General features: G+C 38.2%; 1 protein-coding gene across 1 annotated transcript in view; it reads right to left on the bottom strand.

Moving 5' to 3' along the window:
* Positions 1-23,396, bottom strand: part of VAV3 (vav guanine nucleotide exchange factor 3) — a 176,301-nt gene that overhangs the window by 109,090 nt on the left and 43,815 nt on the right. Inside the window, exons 3-4 of the mRNA XM_075508217.1 lie at positions 3,005-3,063; positions 2,055-2,120 (exon numbers count right to left, since the gene is read on the bottom strand). Of these exons, the coding sequence (XP_075364332.1) occupies positions 2,055-2,120; positions 3,005-3,063 (125 nt within the window). The remainder of the gene's footprint in view (positions 1-2,054; positions 2,121-3,004; positions 3,064-23,396) is intronic.

Here is a 23,396-nt window from a genome sequence, read left to right as displayed (position 1 = left end):
CAGTCATAATAATACAGAGACTTGATCAGATGTGCTGATAATTTTGAGATTTTTATTGAAAATTTTTTTTGAAAAAAATATTTTTTAAAATTATTCATTTAATAATTTGTTTATTATAACACTGAAATCCTTCAGAGTAAAAAACAAATTGAGGATTGGTCCACTAGAACTAGGAAGGACAACCATTTCTGTAAGTGGATCATCAGTACTCAAGAACATCAGAAGCTCTACTGGCAGAGACTAATGATTTCAAAGAAATCAAAATTAATGAGAATTGCTTCCAACACAGCTGCCACACGGACTACTTGGAAATGCCAGACAAAATCACTATGCCTATAGTCAGGACTATATACAGAAACCAAGTGAATTTTTAATTTCTCATTAAATATGTATCATCTTTGTTGTAGTTGTTGTTTTAATAGAGGACATCAGAAGGATAAAGTAAGCTAGCATTAGAAGTTTAAATAGATGGAATGATTAAAAAAAATATTTGGGGGATTCAACAGAAGACAGCAATTGCTCACATCTCTTCCTTTTCCAACAGATACCATGCCCCAGGAGAGCTAGAAAGCTCAGGTGCTCCAGGTTAGTCTAACATTTCAGCTTGCACCAGTGATGATAGTGTGCTAGCATTTCACATTAAATACTAGCAGCTGTGTCAGATGCAGCACAGACACACTTCATTTTAAATTCCTTAGACACCACTTAAACTCAGGCACAATTAGATTAATTCTAGTCAAATACAGTTACTAATTAAGATAAACTAAAAAATATGGGCCATTTGCATCATGCACTGGCACTTTTGTTTCTTATGAAGAAAGTACTTCTTGAATTGCTTTCTCCACAATTGAGACAGCATGTAACTATGACATTTCTGTGAATAATATTTGTAATTTGATGCAAAAGAAGAGCTACAAATCTCAATTTCTTTGGTACGATTTGTTAACTTTTTTTTTTAATGGAAGGCTGTCTCCCAGTACTGAATTTGTACACCTATTTAAGAACTGATAGAAATATTATTTTCAAACAGTGCTAATGCCACCACATCTAAGAGATGAGGACATCACCTCTAGCCCACTTGGGTCTCAGAGGAGACTGCAACTCCTACCTTCTGCACGTTCAGCTACACATCACAAAAAGCAGCTGAGACAGCCAGTCAGCTGCAGGAGACAACAAGGAGGTTTGCAGAGAAGGTGATAAGTTGAGCAATGCCAACCATGGTGGGGTTTCCCTTCTTTATAGGCAGTAAACAAATTCACAGTGTGAACAGCAGCTACTTCACCACACCACAGCAAGTGACATACAATGCGGCCAGAGCCAAGATAGAGCCAGATGGGCACTAGTGAGGTGAGCGATGGTGAACTTTGAGATTTGGGACAGTGAGCTCTGATCCTAGCTCTTGTCCAACGTGATTCCTAATGGACCTTGAGAGATCCTAGCCATAGGATACAGAAGTAGCTCTTCCTGACAATTTTTTATACCCAGATGTATTTATCTCACCAGTCTGCAAAATAAAGCTGCAGTCTGCCATCCAATACTATACAGTATGTTCATGTCTATCTTACTTGTACCTCCAAGCCAATGTGAAAATTGGCAATAATTAATAATCCTGCAAACACTTACTCAGAGAGATAAATGCGCTCATACGAAGAATTTCATTGACTTTAGGGAAATGACCTACTTGAATTATGATCCAAACATGCATTTTCTTTGCAAGTTCAAGATAATTTCCTTGGGTCCCTTACGACTGATACTGCAATTCTATGAAAACATTCCCATAGTGCAGACAGATAATTTAAAAATGCATTCATTGTTTACTTTGCTACCAGTGCCCTCTATGAAATAAGCTTCCTTACATATATAAATGTATTACAATCATTCAGATAAGCTTTCATAATTAATTCTTCCTGGTCAGCATAATGGCTAACAAAATCTTTTTAAATCAAATAAATATCCCATTGTCATTAAAACTATGTGTTCTATAACATCATATAAATAATAGCATGCAACTGAAAGCCAAAAATCTTTAATTTAACTAAAGATTTACAACTTACTCTATTAAATCAGGAAGACCTTTGTAGACATCTTCATCATCAACGCTTTCTTCTGTAGGGAAGGGCCTATAGAAAGAAAAATAGCATGAATTATAGACAGCACTAGTCTAATCACATGTGGGTTTTTGTTTGGTTTCTAAAATTTTCACACAGATTACTGTATGTTAATGTGTTCGTATGTTCCCTTCTTTCTCTGATGAACAGTATACGTGTATTTAAACTTCTACATATGAATTGATACTTAATATAATAAAAAAAACCTACTGGATGGGGTTATAAATCACTGCTAATACACATCATTGTCAGTTTTTCAACTGAGAATATTAACTACTCTTTTTAGCACAGGACATGGATTACAGGACTGGCTAGGGAATTTTGTCTATGTTTTTAAAACCTCATCCATTCATATATGATAAGACTGCTGAATCAAACCATTCAAAAAGATGGAGAACACCAAAGCATGAAGTCTTTCACGTTCTCTCACAGCCCACAATTATAGTTCATGAGGTTAGGTTTGGTTGAGGTTTTTTGGTTTCTTTTTGAAAAAGAGAATCTCACAAACTTGGCAGTTTTGCTGATTCTTAGAAGGGAGAAAGAAGAGAAAAACCATTTGTCTTTACACAGATCAGCATTGCATCAGCCTGACTTACAATCCACGTGTCACAATTATCACATAAGTCCTGCAATACTAACTGCTCGTTTGTTCACCTTGTGTTTCAGCACAAGAAGTAAATGTAGTTCAGGCACTTCAGTAAGTGTACCAGAGGTAGAAGATACCCTTTGGAGCTCCTCAGAGGCCCAGAGCCTTGGTTAGCTGTCCACTGGACAATTTGGTTTACAACCAGAGAAGTTCTTACTGGGGGACACTGCCTATACTGCCTCTAACAACTTTTCCAAGGAGCATCATGCAAGAGGCATTATCCCCACCATTCACTAGGGCAATAACATACCTTATTCCTGTGCCTATTGCAATAGGGGTGCGAGAAAGTTTTGAAAGTGTTTCTATCACCTAAAGAAGAAGAAAACAGAAACCATGATTAGTTGTAGAACAGAAGCAATAAAACATTTTGTTCTCTATTGTTTAATTATCAGCAACACTATTTCACATCGAATTATATAAACAGACACAGAATCTGGCTGTGCCAAACACTGAGTGCACTGAACTTCCACGGATTTCCCATAAGCTGGTCTTCAGTGCTTTTGTACTGGGGGATGTGATGGGAGCACAGAGGAAAAGGGAAATCTCTTATTTACAAGTTTTAGCACCAGTAAAAGCCAATTTAAGTGGATTTAAAACCATGTCATATATGTCACAAATTAGATATTCAATTTGCAATTGGACCTGGATCCCACTGTAATAAAATTTTATCTTACAGACTGCACTGAATAATTTTTTTACTGTAGCTCCATAAGAAAATCTGAAACTATTAATTTGAGCTTTTCCGAACACTGGCCAGAAGAGGGAGCCAAATGCCAAATCAGCAGACAACCGCAGTTTCAGGACTGGCTTGCAAAGGAAAGGTAATCTCTTATTAGCCAAAGAGTTAAAGAAGCTGCACATTTGAGCCCATAAGATTTGTTTATTTTTAGAAGATGGCAGCAGTCTGGAAGATCTCATTCTAAGAAAATACCTCCTGTAAGCTCTCAAGGTTATACCATAAAAGAGGGAGAACATTAGGGAGGGTAGAATACATGTACATATGGTCACAGATGTGGAGTTATTTTGCTGTCAGCTGTAACAATAGAAGACCAACTTGTACTCTGCCTAGCATGTCCTCTCTGTCATAAATATTTTCTCTTATTTTGAGCAGTATCATATTGGCAAGTCTGATTTGCTAGAGAGAGAAAAAGAGCCAAAATGACACCCTGTCTGAATTTCCATACTTCCAATGACAAGGTTCCCCTGAACTTCCCAGAAGGTTCAGGCTGGGTCTTTACAACTTAAATACAACTTAAAATCTGTATTAAGCTGAAGTGAAATTTCCAAAGAAGGTTTTTATCGGTAGTATCAAAATTCAGTATAGCAATTCTACATTCCATGGGCATTTGGGAATAATTTCTACAGTTAAAATTGTTTATTTTTGAAGTTCTAATTACAAGACTAACCTGACCATAAAATACAGTTAAAAGGAAGGACAATGACATGTTTACACAGGAGAATGACAAAGTAAAAACCACAGAGAATAATCACCAACTATGGAGCTTAAACTGAAGTTACAAAGCCTCCAAAGTGAATCAGGTCCCACAGGCAAATGAGCAAAATTCAGAATGAACTAAGTTATACTTAGAAAGAACTAAGTTGTACTTAGTTATCCTGTGGAAGGAACATTTTGGGTTCATTTCAGCTACTGTGAAAACTAATGTCACAGAAAATCTGGTTTTGCCCTACAGAAAAGTCAAAGAATAATAAAAACAAATAAATATGCTATGAACATAAGCAAAGGTGGAGGCACATTAATTCCTCTATGAACAGAACTGCAATGCAGCCTAGAATAAGTTTTGGAAATTGTGAATAAAATTTGATTGAATAAACCATAAAGTTAATTAAAAACTATTTCACGTTAGTCAAAAGGTCAAAAAGGAAAGGACTCCTTTAAAAAGTCTTGCTGTTGCAGGGGAGTTCTGGTTTCTGTACCAGACAAGAACCTGCCTCCGCACACCTGCGCGAATCCCAGTGCAGGACTGCAAGGACTGCTAAACTGCACGAGACAAGACATCGTGGGAAGTTAACCAAAAATTCAATAGCTGGCAAAATGATCTGTCCTGACAGATGGGTGAACATTGATTGGCAAAATGACAGGAAAAGAGGTTTAACAGTTATCGAAACAGAGGGGGGCAAGTCTGGTGAACTAAATATCCCTTCCCTCTTTCAATGCATTATTACCCAGCACACAGAAAATCTTTTGCAAACTACTCCACTCACACAAACCCTTCTCCTTAGAGGAATTCTCACTTATCTAGCATAATCAAACCCAGCAGAAGCATGACTTAGACTTACTCCTTACAGCTAACTATGGTGACTTCAAGATAACAAGAAAAAGATCTGTACAGAAAAAAAAAAATTATGAATTTTAGGAAGATAACTCGCAAATGTTATTCCCAAAATGTACCACCAAATTACATTTTACAGCTATCAAACACACACAAACAAAAGCAAGACTTATAAATTAAGAGGAATAGAAAAACTTTTTCAGAACTGATGTGAAACGTTGGGGGGGGGGGGGGGGGGGAACCACACACTGAGGAAGCCAGAAAAGCATTTATGAGAATATGCACACACAGAAAAGGAGCAAGAAAGGAACTACACGACTAGAGAAAACAGAAGAGTACTAGTAATTTTCACTGCTCTTAGAACCGAGAAGGTCTGGCACTGCAGGAAAAGCAAACTAACATGCTAGGAAGTTAGTGGGCAGATTTCTGTCAAAAACGAAACACTGGATAATCCGCTAAGAAGAAAATGGTAATCATCACAACAGCTGTCAATATCTCAGACACCCTGCGGTCTCCAGAAGTATGTGATAAAGTGTGGCCATGCTGGCATCACAAAAGGGGAAAGGTAATGGGCAGAGTTTGCTATTCTGCAATTAAGAACTGCAGACCATTAACCACCCCAGTGTGTATTTAAGATTAAAATACATAACTGAGAACAGACATAACTTCACAAAATAAAAGGTAATGCTTGCCCATAGACCGTTCCTATTAAAGCACAGCTTAAAACAGCACTCTGTCAAGAAACAGAATGGTTTCTACTGAGGAGTCTTGTTCTTGCTGCTGTGGTTTCTTAAAGAATTCTGAGAAAATGTCAGGAATACTTACACAAGTAATTGTACGTGAAACTACTACTACTGGTCAACACACTATTTCAACATTACATAGGTGTAAATGTATTTGCTCCAACATTAAGTGGGGCAAAGAAAGATTCTCCTTCCACATGAAATTTCAGTTCTTTGGTTCTGAGCCACTGCAGGAACTCTTCGGAGTTCCCGAATTTCTAGGTCCATGGGGAAGCTCACAGTTATGTATGGGCTGAGTTATCAGAAAAGCAATCAGAGTTTCAATAGACATTCATCAAAACAATCAAACTAAACCCAGCAAAATGTCTGATTTTCAACAAACTGATGAAGAAAGACTTGGGAGTTTTTCAGAACTGTTCTAGTTTGAAGCCCTACACAGTTGACGTGAGGGAAGCTATAATATAGTGCAATTCTGAACTCCAAAATTACAGCGTACCTTATACATGAAAGTCCGTAACATTCAATTTAATGCTTTTCATGTGCTTTTTTTGCCTTGCTCTCTTCCTTTCAGCAGAGCTTTAATCTGTTTTACCCACTTAACCCTAAATGACTGCCCAGTTCTCTTCCACAGCAAGGCCTCAGTGAGATGCTTCTGTAAGTTTGAATGAGGCTAAACTGGATCTCAGCTTAAGTGCAAAAGTAGCACTTCTTGCTTGTACAAAGTCCAGAACAACAGGGCTTCCATGGCTGGCACTGCTCTGGAACAAACAACTGTACAAAGGGCTGCAGGGCCTTTGCACTCACGCCACTACCAGGAACAGGCAGTGAAAACTAGATACTGAGTAAAGAGTCATATTTACGTTCTGGCTAGCTACAACACATGAAAAAAGAAACATTTCTATTCTAAGACATCCTGTAACGACTACATCCCTTCATGCTTGAAAGCTCAATAACTCTGTGACTCTCCTGCAGCCAACCTGAAATTGGGAGAGGTTAGCAAGAGACTTTCAGGCATAAAAGGAAGCCCCACCTGCACCCATCTCAATATACCTCCTTCGCACTGACTAAAGCCATCAGACAGAGGTTAAACAACTCTTCAGAAGTCACATCAAAGCCACACTCGCTTCAAGAAGATGTGAACATCCAAGTTTGTTTTTTCAGTATACAGCCAGTTTATGCAAAATATGGCATGAACTTCAAATCTATGGCCCTGCAAGAGGAAGCGCACCTCAGCCTGTGCCCTGGCGAGTGGCTCTGCTCCTCATTCATGTTTCAGGCACAGCTGGCAAAAGCAACAGTCTCACACTACACATTAACTTTTTACTTCATGAACCACTCAAACAGCAGATTTTTTTTTTTGGCTTGGTATTTATTATTGTTTCACTTGACTTACTGTAATAGGTCAGACTCTCCAGCTTATGTAAGCACTTTCATATCCCTTGCCGAAACGTTATTTTGTAATTTCCTGCAGAGCCATACTCTTCAGTAAATCACGTCATATATTCCTATGCATACTTACAGCAGCAGTACACTAGAGGGACTATTTCACTTCTTTCCATAGCAGTGATGTGTCTGAGTTTAAAATGTGCCTTATTAACTATTTTGGTGGGGGTCACTTTTTAATCTTGTTTTTTAAAAAAAGTACTTAACAAATCATGCAGTTCAAGAACAGACAAAGTACATTTTAAAAGTACTTTTCCACTTTTAGAAGAAACAGTAAATCATTTTGCAACTCACTGTCTCCCCAAACAGGCAAAATTTCCTTGCTATTGACAGCTGCTGTCAGGACTAGGCCCATATTTATATTTCTGATGTTTACCTAAACAGAAAATGTGAAGTGATCAACAAATGTTGATGGCAACAGTTTCATAGTTTATGCCAATAAAACCTAGAAAGACTCACTTGTGGGTTAGATCTTCAAAGCAGTTGTTTCCATGTATGCACTTAAATCAGGATATGTTTTTCTAAGACACAGTAAAAGTCACCAAGAATTCACAACCTTATATCAAGTCTTTTTTCAAAATCTGGGCACCTGGCTTAGTATTTGAGTGTTGCATTTTGTTGAAAACTTAAGCTTTACTCCCTCCCTTGAAGTGAATTTATTTAGCAGATACACAAAAACAGATTAGCATAACATAAAGCAGTTATTTGCCAATGAAAAATATTTCCAATACCAACCTATTTTTTGACATGCTACTTTTTGATACACGCACATGAGTATTGAAAGGCAGGGAGTCTTGAGATACGTACATGCACATATTAATTATCTGGATATATATATACACTGCCCAGAGCTCTGGGCAGATTACAAAAAACAAAAAGCTAAAGCAAGTAGAAATCCAATGTTCCTAGAGAAAACAAAGACATAGACACTCTGCATCACTAGAGTTAGTCTCTTTCGAGGCCAATTCCAAGTGTCTCATATCCAGGATACTTCAAAGCCAGAACTGCTATTCATGCCCACATGCTGAGTGAGTTTTCATTAAGCTGTTTTCACTCATACATCGGGGGGGGGGGGGAGAAATCATCATTTTGTGTCTCTCTCACTCAGAGATAAGATGAAATTGCTATACGTAAATATATTCCCAAATGACTTATATTAAGAAAGAAGGTTTGTCATTTTACCACTCTGCAGTTTACCAGGCCCCGGACAATCCTGGATCAATACTTCATTTGGCACAGAAGGGGACACACACCATATCTTAATATTTTACCGTAATCCAGCATTAACTTTTGAACCAAAAGACCTCTAAGAACTGTTACATTTACATTTAACTTGGTTGACAGATATGAAAAAGGACAGGTAGCCAGACAAGTTCCAGGGTGATTAAACAGCTTCTAATCTAATGAGCATATTATTCCAAGTAAAGGGTGTTCATAAGTTAAATTGAACATTTTCTCTCCATCTGCCTTGTTCTGGTATCGTAAGTGTTAGTACTCTGTGTTGGTTCAGGTTAGTTTTAATCAAACCACAAGCCTCTAGGGAAGGAGAAAGGATGAGGGCTTTTCAAAAAAGGCAGAATGAATGAAATCTCATTAAAAAGGCGGGTGGGCGGGGTGGGAGGAGAGATGGCCTAAAAGCAAACCCTTCATTTCACATAATGGCACTTCCAACAGGCCCTTAAAAACAAACAGCAAATTTCAAATACCAGCTATGCAAATATGCCTCTACTAAATACTGCTATGGCATGCACTAAAGTGTCGAAGTCATACAGACAGAAACATGTGAAAGACAATTTACAGCCTTGGCACCCACACTACTATTTCCTTAGGAACAAAACAGTCTGCCGATCCTCCTGCAGGTGGAAATGTAATAGCCTGGTTTTGATTACATAAAGCTTCACATATAGCTGAATACTAATTTTCACCTCATTCAAATAATGAAATCCAAGCTTTAGGTGTAGAGCACTGACAGCTGCAATCCAAAGGAAAGTCATAATTTACTTTCCACAGGGGTAATCACCAGCTGCGGGATGCTGCCCGTTTCCTCACTGACATTACCTTCAGCTACCCTGATTCTGGCATCTCTTGTTGTCCATGTCCATTCTTCCGTTTCCACCGAACTACATCCTCAGGAAATACACCTGAGGGCTACTCCATCCTTCTTTCCCATCAAGGCTTAGCGCTGGCCAAGTAGCAGTAAGGAAAAAAAAAACACGCAAATGTCCGAGGGAACTATGGCAGAGAAATTCACAACCCCGAGCCAAGTTTTTTGTGACTGACAGGAGCCTGCCAGCAACTCTGAAAAACAGTCTGAAAACAGGTGCCAAATGCTTTTATGCAGAGGCAGCAAGGGTAACTCCACTGCTGTAAAAAGCTGGTTTTGGCAGTCTATGCGCATTTCCTCTGAACGCAGAGCCCCAGCTGCAAGAGGAGACCTCAGAGGTGCTGCCGTGCTGCTGGGGGGAAGCCTGGCTGGCTCCGGGCATGCAAACCTCCCCTCTTTCCCCCTTGGCCAGGGGATACCACAACATGCATTGCCTTAAGGAAGTCTCATCTTGTATCCATTTTCTCCAGTGTCTCCACAGTGTCTTCACGGATAAAGTGGCTGGAGTGTCTTTCTCCAGACTAAAAAAAAAAAAAAAAAATAAAAAAAATAGCCAAGACAAAAAACCTCCTGGGTGTTGCCTCTTTCTGTTTGTAGATAAGCTAACTACAGAGATGCAAACTGCTGGAACTTCAAAAGCCCTGGGGAATCAACAACTATGAAAGATGCAACATTTTCTCCAAAGCCTTGTAAGAACGAGAGGTAAGGTAGGGAGGAGGGCAGTTTGGCACCAGGAAGGCAAGCAGAGACAGAGAGATAGAACAATATAATTTTTAAAAACCTCTCTGGAAGATGTAAGAGGACAGATGACCTGATGTTCAAAAGGACAGGTTAAGGCTGGGCATGTATTTCCCTTTTAGTAAAAATAAAACATCCAACATTAAGTTAGAAATAACTAAAACTGAAGAGTTCTGTTGTTGTTTTCTTTTCACATCTCTAAATTATACCAAGCAATGCATGGTATCATATGTTTGTATTACAGATATAAGGTATCTATAGCATTTTTCTCTAGGACAGTAGTTAAAATAAAAGCATAAATGTAGTTTCCAGCAAAAGCAAAGGGCAGGTTGGTCCCCTCACTAACCAAACCCCTCCTCTGCTCCTTTCATGCACTGAACATTTTTAACATTTAATCCCTTTTATAGGGAGTGATACCTCTGATCACGCAAACTCCTGAACTGGAATAGTGGGACTCGCAGATTTAACTACACAGGACTGCACGCACACAACTCCTAAACATTACTTACCAGAAAAGGAAGGAGGGGAAAAAAAAAAAAAAGAGAGAGAGAGAGAGAAGCAAAACTGAATGCTCTCCAGGAATTCGTAAAACTCCATGCCATACTATTAAGACTACAATGAGCAAGTCTTTAATAATCAGTATCCAATTATGGACACAAATGCATACACATTAAACAAAAGTTGTGCTTGAAATCCCGTGGTTTTGTTTTGGTTTTTTTTTTTTTCAAACTTTAGGTCAGTGACGAGGCTACAGTTGCTAGTCCAAAGTCATGAAAGCTTCCCTAGCCAGTTCTGCTCCTACACGGAACTGAGAAAGACCAGACTGCACAAGCAGCACAGCCCTCTTAGTCTCTCGGTTCGTTTTGTCCAAAAGGCGGAGACACTCACCAAAGCAGCAGGGGCGGAGGGAGCTTCAGCGGCCGCTTCCTGTCTGCAGCTCGTGGTTTTGGTTCTATGAACACCTTCCAGCCCTCACCATGCCTCCAGGGGGGTTAGAGTTGAGTTTGGGGTTTGATGGTTGTTTTTTGTTTGTTGGTTTTTGTTGGGTTTTTTTTGTTTGGTTGGTTGGTTTTTTTAAGATGTTGCTTAAAGAACGACCACCTTACTTCAAGCACTGCTGTGGTATCAGCAGAGCACTTGAACACTGCAGCTAACAGCATAAGTGCAGACCGCCTTCAAGCATACTGTCCTTGCAAAAGACGGAGAATGAAATAGGATTTTGTCCTTTCTGGTGCGTTTATTACATTTCAGGTTTTGCATGGAGGGCAAAGGAATATAAAAGGATATGCCTAGGACAGTACTGCAAAACCGACCTGCTATTAAATAATTCCAGTTCCCTTCATAATAAACTTTATAAGGATAACCTATACTTACAAACAGCATCTTCAAACTGTATTCAGCTTTGATCAAGTGCTCACTTTCAATGCTTTGTAAACACTCGTATTGATGAGACCACAGGTTTTTTTACCATATTTCATATGGGTCATAATGCTAAAAAATCAAGGACAAAATACCTTTTTTCCTGCATTTTAAACAGCACATTTTAATATAATCTAATTTTTTTTCCTACATGTAAGCATCCATTTTAAAATCCTTAATGACCTAACAGTAAGATTATCAAAGGTGTTCAGACTTTGAACAGAATAATTTTTTTTAATAGGAATGGACATAAATCAATGCTGTGTGTTTTTCAAAGTTACATTTCTTTTGCCACTGTCCTTTAACAGACTTCAAAAGACTATTTTTACATGTTTGAGAAGAACAAGCAAATTCTCTAAACTGCAACCACCAGTTTGTACACCATGTACAGATTTTGGGTGTTCTTGACCTTGGATGTTTAAAATTAGCATACAAATGTTTTAGACGGAAATGAGTGCTTTCGTATTCATTATTGATTGCACCTCAAATATTGTTTTACGTATGCATCCTGGAGTTTAAGTGACATGTGGTTTCTTCACTCCCACTGTATTATTTCACTTTAATATTTAAACCGATTCCTTGTCAATTTTGATATTACCAAGAAAGATATTCGGAGGAGATTGCACAATGGAGCTTTTCTTCCTCTCTTCTGCTAAAAGCAGAGGAAGACCTTTCTCTTCCTGTCTTGAGTGAACCAGTCACTGCCACACTTCTCTTCTCCCTGTTCTGAATCTCCTTTAACCACTGACTCTAAATTCAACTAGAGCGTGGCTTTGCTGAATGGTACCAAGTGACACTTGAACCAGGAACTGAATCTCCTCCAGTACGCAGTCACTGAAGATAAGGATATTTATTACGGGTAAACACACACTGTATGTCCCCTCATTCTCTTCGAGAAAAAAATTTCTCCTGCTATAATGGGCAGTGCAAAGGGAAGTGAGCTGTTCTCTTTGATGCAATTACCCTCCAACTCGCTCACCGTGGCTTACAAAAGCCCAAGGCTATCTTCAAGCCTCATGCTCTATAGAGCTCTCTTTTGTTCCAGAAGAGACAAGGGATCAGATCAGCCCATAGGAAAAGCATTGCACTTACCTTCAACACTACAAAAAGATACACAGTACACAGGATGGCATAATTCACTTTTGCTCTCACTGTCTTCCACTTTTATTTTAAAAATCATCATCTTTGATACAGGATTAAAAAAAGTTATATTTGGAAGACATCCTGCAATAGGAATGGCAATAGTGTCAATTTCTATTACAGAAACCTGGTAAGAGCAGTGGTTTGGTTTTCTCCCTAGTAGTCTGTTCATTTAGATAAAAAAATATGACTACACTTACTGTAGTTAAAAAAAAATACAGTGATATTTATGTTCTCATTATGTTTGTACCTAATTCTCCTTGAGCTGGATCCTTATACTGAAAATTACAAAATTAATGAGAGAAACTAACTTGCTAATTTTATTTGCTACTGCTTCATTATTCTCTTGCTTTGTTCCCTTGAACATGCAGCAGCTTGCAAGTTGTATTATGTATGTATATATCTTTCCCCTCAGAAAGATTACTGCACTTCCAAAATGCCACTGCAGAACTGCACAGCCAAGGGAAAATGGGATTCCTCTCTATTTTCTTTTTTTTTTCCCCTAAATGTTTGTAATATATTTGTACTTAATGATAATAACCTACAAAATACAACTTCTGTGCTAGTCAGTGTCTGACTGACATCATATCCTCCTTTGCACTGACACTGATGCTGTCCTTATGCTGCCTTTGACAAAATTAAGTCAGCCAGACTTCAGAGAGCTTACCATCTAAAAGATCAGTTAGAAGACAGAAGAGGCAGACAAACAAGACACTTAGGGTAGTTCATTTAAAATTACTTCTTTTTTGAATTTTCATGTTTTATCTAAAACACACATCTATTTAGGTCAATGTTTTTTCCCAAGCCAGCCACCTATTAACATTGTAAAATACAAAAGTATTTGAACACGAGGATAATTGCAGAAGATAAAAACTCTTCACCTCTGCACCAGGCATACCATCGTATTGGGTGTTATACCCATATTATTAAAAAACAAAGAGTCAGAACCAGGTCTCATAACAACTCTACGCCCCTGGTCCGTCCCATCCCAAGTCCTTCCCCCCCACCAGATATAAAATAGAAGTAGTACTTAGGCACTCCACGCTCTATGACATGATGCCATCTCTAGATAAGGAAAACAATATTTGCTTTAACTCTTCCTGTCATTTTCAGGGGGGAGCACATTAGTCATGGATGCTGTAATATAACTGTGGGGTTTCAGGTACTCTATTTCTCTTAAATGAAGAAAAAGCTTTACCTACTATTTTGAAGAATGCTTTATTCTTCTGTTGTATCAATATGTTAAGATGCACAGCAGCCAACATGTCTGATACTAATGTAAGAACTGCAGCACCAGACCTAAACTGCAGAGAGGAATCAAATTTCTTTGTAATATATCTAACAATGTTAAGTGGCTCATATGAGATGTCCTTCAGATAGGGACTTGTTCTTCAGTTTTCACTTGTCTGGAGATTTAAAAGAAGATTTTGAGTTCTTCAAGTACATGATAGGGATCATACTATGTATTTTAGATGTAGATACTGTGATAAGTAAGAGCAAACCACAGATACCTATCGCTAGCCATTTAGTTATATTTAATAAAGATGTCTCTTGGGCTTTCACCAGTACTATTGACTTCAGAAATTTCTGTCCTCTGCCTGTGCTCTTCATCCCCTTGTTTCTGCCCTACACTTCAGTTCGCTACTGTCTTGGCTGTGCTAACCAAACTGTTAGCATGGTCATGTCATAAATTGCATCAGAGAATTGATATGCAGAGAGAGAGGGAGGGACTGATTTCTTAAAATGTTATTCTAAAGGGCAGATGAGCTCCTCGGCTTATTTCCCAGCTCAGCCACACCAATAGGTATGCTAGCAAGACAAAGGGAGCAGAGCAAAGGAGAGGCAGTAAGTTCTGACATTAATATTGCCTCAGAGTACATAGGACTATACCTCACTTTTACTCTGTAGGGTTTATAGGCATTTCCAAATATTGTGTGGAATTGTGCTTAAAAGCATTTGTGAAAGGGCACAGGACTGAACACATCCCAGACTGGTAATAGGTTATAAAACTTCATTTAAGGCCAACTTTAGTCCTAATTATTCATGACAAAAACACCAGTAGCATGTAAGAGTTCAATGAAACTCTTCACACAAATTGAGTTGGGCATTTCAGTCCAATACAGTGTGTCCAAACCAAACACAATATCCAGAGTGTTATTCAGTCCCACTACAGTCAATCTCAGCAGAGGCCTAATAGTGAACAAACGCAAGATCAACTGCAGGCAAGCAGATTCACCTAGATAGCACACCATGAGTAATGCTGAAAACTATTCCCTGTCCTAGACAAGAGTAAGCTACCAGAAAAGGCCATGCTTTATGAACATCAGGCTCGCACAGCTTTTGCAGGCAATGCACAAAGTCATTTTGGAGAGATGAAACCGGGAAAAAATGTATTGCAATCAACTGACCTTGTATAAGCCCTCTGGTTTTACCTAACATACAATATGAAAGATAAACCTTACATGATACCAATATTCTCCTAATAGTTTGTGATCTGTATTATGGTCTCATTGAAAGGCAGTTTGGGGGAAAGAGTTAAACCCATTTTCATGAGTCAACTGCCCTGGGGGCAAAAAAAGAAAAAGAATTTCAGATATCTAAACCTTTCTTCACATCAGCAACAAAATTCACAAACTTCACTATAAGCACAGGTTGGAAGCAAATGTTTTGAAGTTATAGTCTATGTCCAGCAGCAACCTAACTTGAGTTACACCCCTACCTTCTCCATTTTTTATATCAAACTTCAAATCTAAAAGAGATCAGTTAAAATGTACACAAGCTGATGAATGCTAAACAAAGTGACTGAAACAGCCTCATTGCCAAAATTTCAAAGAAGCTGTTAAGCAGTAGTGCTTGTAGTTTTATCCCATGCTAATTGTAATGTTTCTTAAAATTGTGTCCCTCAATATATTTCCCTTTTCACTTGGCAAGCACTAATTTTACTGCTCACAGATATTTCCAACTGCACAGAAATTCCCTCGCTGCACTCATACCAAAAATAGTAGCTTCAGGGATAAGACTGCATCAAAAACAGTGAAATAAAGCAATGCTTAACTGAGGCAGATGCATGAAATGTAATCTTCAGACAACAGTGAAGTCGGAGGGTTTGGAGAGAGAGAAGTTTTGGGAAAGATGAGAGATGTCAACAGGAGAAAGATGTGAGAAAGGAAGTTGAAGGAGGGAGGGTGAGGCAATGGAGGAAGCGAGAAATCTCATTCTAGGAAAGTAATGTTGTTAGCTTCTGAAGGGGTTTGAGATGGCAAAAATGTCATCTCAAAAACTAGGAAACAAGATAAGAAAACTGAAACCAAACCTGAAAAGCAAATGAAATATAAAATGAGAACAAAGAAAGTCACAGTTTCCTCAATGGTAATTTGTTTCCAAAAAAGATGCTGCATGTTTTCCACAAAAAGGAACAAAAATATCAACGTATGAATCCTCTCCGTTAGCCATATTAACACTGTTAGTTTGTTGCTGTAGCTGAGGTACCTACAGCATGAACAACACACACAACGTAGATTTTGTGAGGTATGTGGAACAGCTCAGTACAAGGTACAGACATCAGCATCTGTTCTGAAGTTAGATTTAACTTTTCAAAAGTTTTAATTACTACTGTTCAAGAATAACACAACCATTAAAACCACTCTAATATAATACAGTTTGGTATCACTTGTACTGTAGACTATGGGAAAAGCTTTTAAGACCTGCATTACAACAAATGATAACTATTTATTTTATGTTAAGATGAAGGTCTAGTTCTCAGTCAAAATTTAGTGTTACATATGTAACAAACAGGCCAGGCTACTGCAGTACAAGTTTAATTTTTTCGGATTTTTGATTACTGAGGTACTTGCATTTCTCACGGTCACACTTGGAACATGCACCACATGGTCTCCATCTTCAGAAGCCTACTACAACTTATTAACATCCAACAGAGCGGGCAAGGAAAAAGGGCTTGTGATGGGATTCACTGCCTTGCTAGTTCAAGGCTCCTCTGGCTATGAGGAGCTTCACAGCAAGGGGATTTTTCCCTTAAGGATTTAGTCTGCCAAGTGAACTAACATGGATCAATTTAAAGCCATCATAAGTTCTGAGGCACTCTGTCAGACAGATTCTTTTCTACCAGCCAAGCAGCTTTGATACAATGGTACCAAGTCACAACACTCTTTTGAGAATGCTGACCTTGCTTTTAACATTTTACGTAACATTATGAAACAAATTCATAGCTGAATTCCCTTGCATACCCAGAGCTCTGCACTTGCAAACATGCAAGGAAACACAAGTTACTTTGATATCATACCTATGTGAATGACCAGTTTCACTGTGCCTAAGCAAATTGTTTTCAACGTGCACACAAACAGCAGAACAAGATGTAATATTAGTAAGTATGAGTAGCTTCATCTACTAGCTACTATCTATTAATGAGTATATTTTTTCATTATATTAGGGGACTGAAAAAGTTTTTAAAACAATATCATGACTTAGCATAGAAAGCAGCTCAACTTCTACGTGAGTTTATGTTATTTTTACTTGGCAAAAGCAATACGTTCTTTCACAAATGCTTGTGAAAACAGCTGACTCTAAACCAGTACCTGGATTCATCTTCACTTCCCATTTCTGGGAAATCACTTGGAAAATAACTTAAATTTTTGGATTTTCTTTCTCAACAGAATAATGCAATAAAGCATCTTTCATGCCTCCCAGAAAAATATATCTAAGGAGAAAAAAGCTTATGCTCACTAACTCTTATTCAGTCTCCTAAATAAGACACATCTTTTCTCTTAGCCATAACCAGGAACATCCAAACCACATTCCCAGTTGGCTTACTTCCACATACTCCATCTACTTCAACAGTAGGAGCTGAAGACCTGTCTTTTAGCATCAAACTGTGTCTATGTTATTAGGCACAGGTGCCCAAATTAAAAAAAAACAAACCAATGCATCAGCATCCAAATTAGCTTCTACACAAACGAGCAAATATCATTATCTTAAGCACTCTATTTGTCCACCCTGAACAAGGCAGAGATTTTAAATACTAGCCCTGAACAGTAACACGCATAAACTTGATGAGACCCTTCTGTACGCCTCCTGCCTCCCAGCACTGCCCAGACACTTGTTAGTGGACAAAACAGCACTAAGAGCAGCACAGAGAACAGCAGCCCTTGCTGGCAGGAGCTGCCAAAGCAGAACACACTCACATCAGCAGCACGAGTGAAAAAAGCCAGGGTCTTCTTTCCATCATAACTTGAGGGTCTGAACAGCCAAGCTGTGGCCTTCTCCATGCAAAGGGAGAATGTAACCCAAGTAACCGCAATGGCCTCGCAGCCTGACTTCACACCAAAGTTTTATACTCACAAAAGTTGGTACATCATTAACAATGTCTCAGGTTTTCCCCTCCCTCCCTTTATATGCCGTTTTTCCTTTATATGCCTCAGACAACTCAGACTGCCAGCACTACATGGAGTCTCTACTTCCGCAAACACACACACAAGCAGAAATGCACCATAAAAGCACAAACCTGCTGTAAAGCACACTACACTTCCCTACGTAGCACTGCGCTCTCCGTTCAGCCGAGAAGTGTGCATTGGCAGAAGACTCTCTTGCTATTTCTGTGTAGCATTTTCTCTGGGAAGATCTTGATCAGCTTCTGGAGTTCATAATCCAGGCTTCTAAAAAGTGCCATCAGTCAGGTACTTTTTATTGCCTCGTTTCCTATGACACAAGCCTTGTTTTCTGTATTCAAACACCAGTAGCAGTTTTCAGTCACATTTGTGAGTACTGATTTGATTAGAAATAGAAAGCTAAACCCTCCTCTCAGATTCAATGTTCTCTGTTCAGTTTTAAATGAGGAATCAGTTAACTGCATCTTGGAATTTGATAAATGAACTCTAAGAAACTCAGGAAAAGTAAATCTGGTACAAGCCCAGATTTCTGACCTCTTGAGACATCACAGCAGTTCATATATGCATGCATTGATCAATATTTGTTATAGACACCAGTACATTAATGATCTCTCCTAAACACCCGTCTACTGCATACCAAACTGACTATTTTTTATGTCAACCTTTTTAAAAATTAAGAGAGGGAAACATGGTTCTAAGAAAAATCTACAGCTCAGAGTTAAAACATCCTTTTAAAACATCCTTTTGAGTCATTCCAAATAAATGAAAACATGTTTTATGGCTTGCAAATTTTAAAATTTAAAAATAATTTTATTGAACAATTTCTTTGTGTCAAAATTGTAAGTTCCCTCTTTGCAGCTTCATTTCAGGAGTTTTGGGGTTTTTTTCCGTGTAGAGGAAATAAAACTTTATCAGAACATCAGTGCTAAGAATTCTTTTTCCTTTCCAGAGGTTTGCTGGTGCCAGCCAACACCAAAGACTGGTCTCACTGTGCTATTCAACATATAAAAATATGCTCTGAATCAGATGCAAGAGGAAGCAAACAAAACCACACTTGAAAATTTCTTCTTTACATGACCAAAATGAGAGAAGATACCCTGATATTCAAGTTCTAACAAACGTGCAAGAGGAAAAGCAGCTGAATTGCAGGATTTCCAATAGAGCTATAGTTCTCCTCTTGCAAGTAGTGAGTACTTATCTGGTAGGCAGAAAAATCTGAAGATGTATTTAAGTAAGCACAGGAATAACAAGACCGGTCTCCTGGCAAAAACAAAGAGACAAAACAAAACTGCAGAAACAAACCTAAAATGCAGAAATGGAAAAGGCCCAAGAAGCACTGTAGGGAGGGGGATGTGCACTGGACTGCAAAGCAAAGTGATGAGAGAGGTAAAGGATGAAGGCAGAGGAGACAAGGCAAACAGTAACTAACCAGGGAAAATGACTTTAAACATTATGTGATGACAGCGTAATTAAGTAGAAATGGTCACACAGATTATGTTATTTAGGTGTAAGGCTAGAGCAAGGGAGAACACAGGCCAGCACCAAAAGCCAAGCGTGGAGGAAGGAAACCGGCAGCTCTGCAGACCAGAGCCTGCGGCAAGCGGTCAGAGCAGTCTGCTGTCTCTGCTCTCCCACTTCACCCCCTTCCTGTATCTCATCCCTCAACTCTCTTCCTTTTCACTTTAATATAGACCAATAAAATATCATCTATATAACTTCAAAACCAACTAATTTTAAGAAACCCCAGCAAACCTATAAACAGGAAAGCATGAAAACATTTTATCCTGTACATGTCCCATACTTCTGAGCTTGTACCATGGGGGAGATATGCGCTGCTACTTCGTATGATTATTGCTTTGTTAACGTGAAGTTTGTAAGTAGCACCTTTTCCTAGTGTTTAGGAGGCTATTCAAGGCACAGATGGACTACTCACTTCCACAAGAGAAACAGACATAAGGAAATATCTAAGAGCTCTACTATTTGAGTAGAAATGTTCTCATGCACTCCCATTTAACTCCGCATCCAGCATATCAGCATGCTTAGCACCACTGAACCAATGGTTAATCTAATTAATAATACATACAAAGGCAAGATTTAAAATCAGTCTGGTTGTGGCTCCTACAGATTCCAAATTTATGCCACCCACCTGTGGGTGGCAAATCTCCATCAAAAAAACAAAATGTAAATGTGAATTACTCTGTAAAAGTTCAAAAACCAAAGTGCATGTTACGCTTAAGTTCCTAGTATTTGAGCTCTTTCACTAAGGTTTAGATATTATCTAATGCTTGCTAGGTATAGGAGAATTACTTTCTCTTTCCTATGTTCTGAAAAAAAATGAATTCATATTCCATTTTGTTTAATTTTATAAGGAAAATGTCTGTAGAAAAGTGAGACAATATTGGGATTTTTATTTATTTAAAATCAGATGCCTGGTCTAGAATCCACTTTTTCCAATCACAAACCACATGCTAAGGTGTGTTAATAATATTAATATAAATAAAAAATATTTATCCTAATTTAAAGCAACCTTGTACTAATTTGGCCAGGAAAAACCTGTTTGTTTTCTAATTACGGTACAATCATGCTTTAAACAAACATTTTCTGCCACAAGATATGCAACTGAGAAAACACATCTCATATCCAGTCTACATCCAGCCTCCACGTTAGCATATACAAAAATGTAGTCCTCACCACTTTGAAAATGCTATGATTACATTTCTAATCAGGTGGTTTAAGAACTTTTATTAACTTTACTGAGCTAATACGTCAAGACTTGTAATGAAGCTTGTTTCCAACACCCAGATCGTTTCCCACAGATCACACAGACTGCCTGTGTCCATCCACTACATAGGGTACTCAGGTTGTCTAACCTTTCTTTTTAGCTAGCTGAAAAACTCTAAGGGAGGTCCTCCCTTTCCCCAAATCAAAACACGTTAAAACTCAGTCTCAAAATAAACACAGAACTATATCACTCAACAATATTTAGTATACCAGAATAAGTTGTAAGAGAGGCTGCTGTATACACAAGTGCTTAAATACCAAAAGATGTATATATATATTTTGTACTTTTCAAATAAACTGGTGGTGACCAAGATACGATAAAATCATTAAGAAATCGCAACAGCCAAGTAAATATCTTAAATGCAAAAGAAAGTGACCTCAAGAGAAACATGCACAGCTATTCCTGGCTGGCCATTTGTTTCAAACAGCTATGACATTTCCTATTCATTACCTATGCAAGCGAGGAAAGCATTTAAAAGAAAACCTGCACGTTAAAAAAAAAAAAAAAAATTGGTCTCACTCCTTGTTCCACTGCTTTTGAAGGGACAGCTTTTGAAGACAAGAATACATTGTATGGGATCATTACACCACATGCAAACTACAATCTCTCATCAGGACTTTGATAGCAATAATAATTAGACAACAAGTAGAGCCAACTGTTTGGACAGTGGCTGCCACAAGGTTGGCATTGTTTCCTTTCCTAATGCTATGTTTTACTTTGCAAATCTTCATGGGTCACGTTCTGTGAGGTGCTGGGTGATGTCACCTCCTAGTCATCTCCCCAAGCCCAGAAGCAACTCCCAAGGTATATTCAGGTACATCAGTCACAGGGCATACAGCTACTGCTACGCCACATACCACTCAGGAAGGTTATTCTCTTTTTACCTAGCGCTGGGGGAGGAAAAAGCTACATAATGTCCTACTGAATCACTGTGAAATCAACAGCATCTCTGCTTCACACTTCAAACCGCAGTGTGAGTTTTGGACAACAGCTTACACCAGTGAAGGCTGAATGGGAAATTGTGGAAAACTCCCCACCCCACCAGTGACCTACATTCAATTTTTTGCTCTACTCCCCTGCCAAGGGCACTGGCAGTAAATGCTCCCTAAAGTCATTTACATATTTTGGTAAAAAGTGGATTACGTAGTGCACTGAATTACTCAGCTACTATCAATTAGCCACTGCAGGAAACACACATCATGTGCTTGCACAATGTCACTGATGTATTTTTGTTCAAATCGGTTCTACTTTAGAAACACTTTAAACCTTTCAGCATCTTAAAGTTGATTTTTGGGGAATGAAATATATTTATGAGAACTAGCCTTCAATTGGTTTTCTTAAGTAATTCTGCCAAGTGTCCCTTACATGTTCACAGAACAACACGGTTTTCAGTTAAAGATATATTCAGACCTGCAATTCTATTTAATTTGGGAAATTTATTAAGGTTAAAATTTGCATATAAAATACGCTCAGAATAGCACCTTCCAAAAATGCAAATAATATACTTCTGTCAGCTCCCTCAGCGTCACACTGCATTGTGCAGTGTACCTGTGTTGCTACTTCAGATCAAAGGCTCTTTACAGGCAGGACTTGAGACCTATGCTGGCATATTACAGTTTTAAACTGTAATTGGGTGAAATCTAAGAACTGATTTACTCGTAGAGGTTAGCAGTAGCTGAAGTGTGTCATTTAATTTCACTTTTGTTAATCATTTTATTTGACAATACTTTTAATTTCTTCTGTAATACTACTTTCTACTTAGCAACTGGCATTATTTACAACTGTTTTTAAACAGGTTCCCAAGTTTATCAGCTAATACATTCATCATAAAATTTTACACTGAATGATTTAATTATTAAATGGTTATTTTGGAAATTAAATCCTCAGTTTTCAACCACCTTTGAAATCTCACGAAGCCATGAAAATCTGTTTAATAGAACTTCTCCAAATAAATCTCATGTCATGCTTCACAGTTAAAAACATTTAAGATCCAACACCTAAGATTCAGCATTTCTGCTGTAACATGTTTGGACCAAAAGAAAAAGCCATCTCCTTAAATACACTTAGTGTTTGCACAGAAAGATGCGTTAATTTTCCCAGCAAGATAGTCTTTATGATCTCAATCACCTACAAACAATATAAGCGTTTCAGATTTATAAATGACTATGTTGGAATACACTCTTCTGACTTATTTTTCCATTATCAAACTACTTCAAGTATCCATCCTTTTCAACGGCATGCAGTAGCTGTGCATCTGACATTTATTCATAACACAATTATTGTGTCAGAATGAAAAACAGCAGAACACAATTCCTTATTAGCAAACACCTCGCTGGCCTTGTCACCAACATGTTAAGTAAAAGCCCTCTAACACATTTTGTAAACATTTCTCATTAACTTGTACCCATTTCCTTTTTATTAAATACTCAAACATTTTTTCCTGCTGCAAACCATTCACTGCAGGTTTCACTTTCTATTGAAATTGGACAGAAAAAGCAGTGAATGAAATTACAACCAATCTAACCACGAGAGCATTCTTCAGGCTAAACAAACGCTGAATTTTTAATACTTATGAAGAAA

This window comes from Mycteria americana, chromosome 7, assembly GCF_035582795.1.
Source record: "Mycteria americana isolate JAX WOST 10 ecotype Jacksonville Zoo and Gardens chromosome 7, USCA_MyAme_1.0, whole genome shotgun sequence".
NCBI classification, from domain to species: Eukaryota; Metazoa; Chordata; class Aves; order Ciconiiformes; family Ciconiidae; genus Mycteria; species Mycteria americana.
The sequence above is the reverse complement of the archived record's forward strand: the minus strand, read 5'-3'. Positions and strand labels throughout refer to the sequence as shown.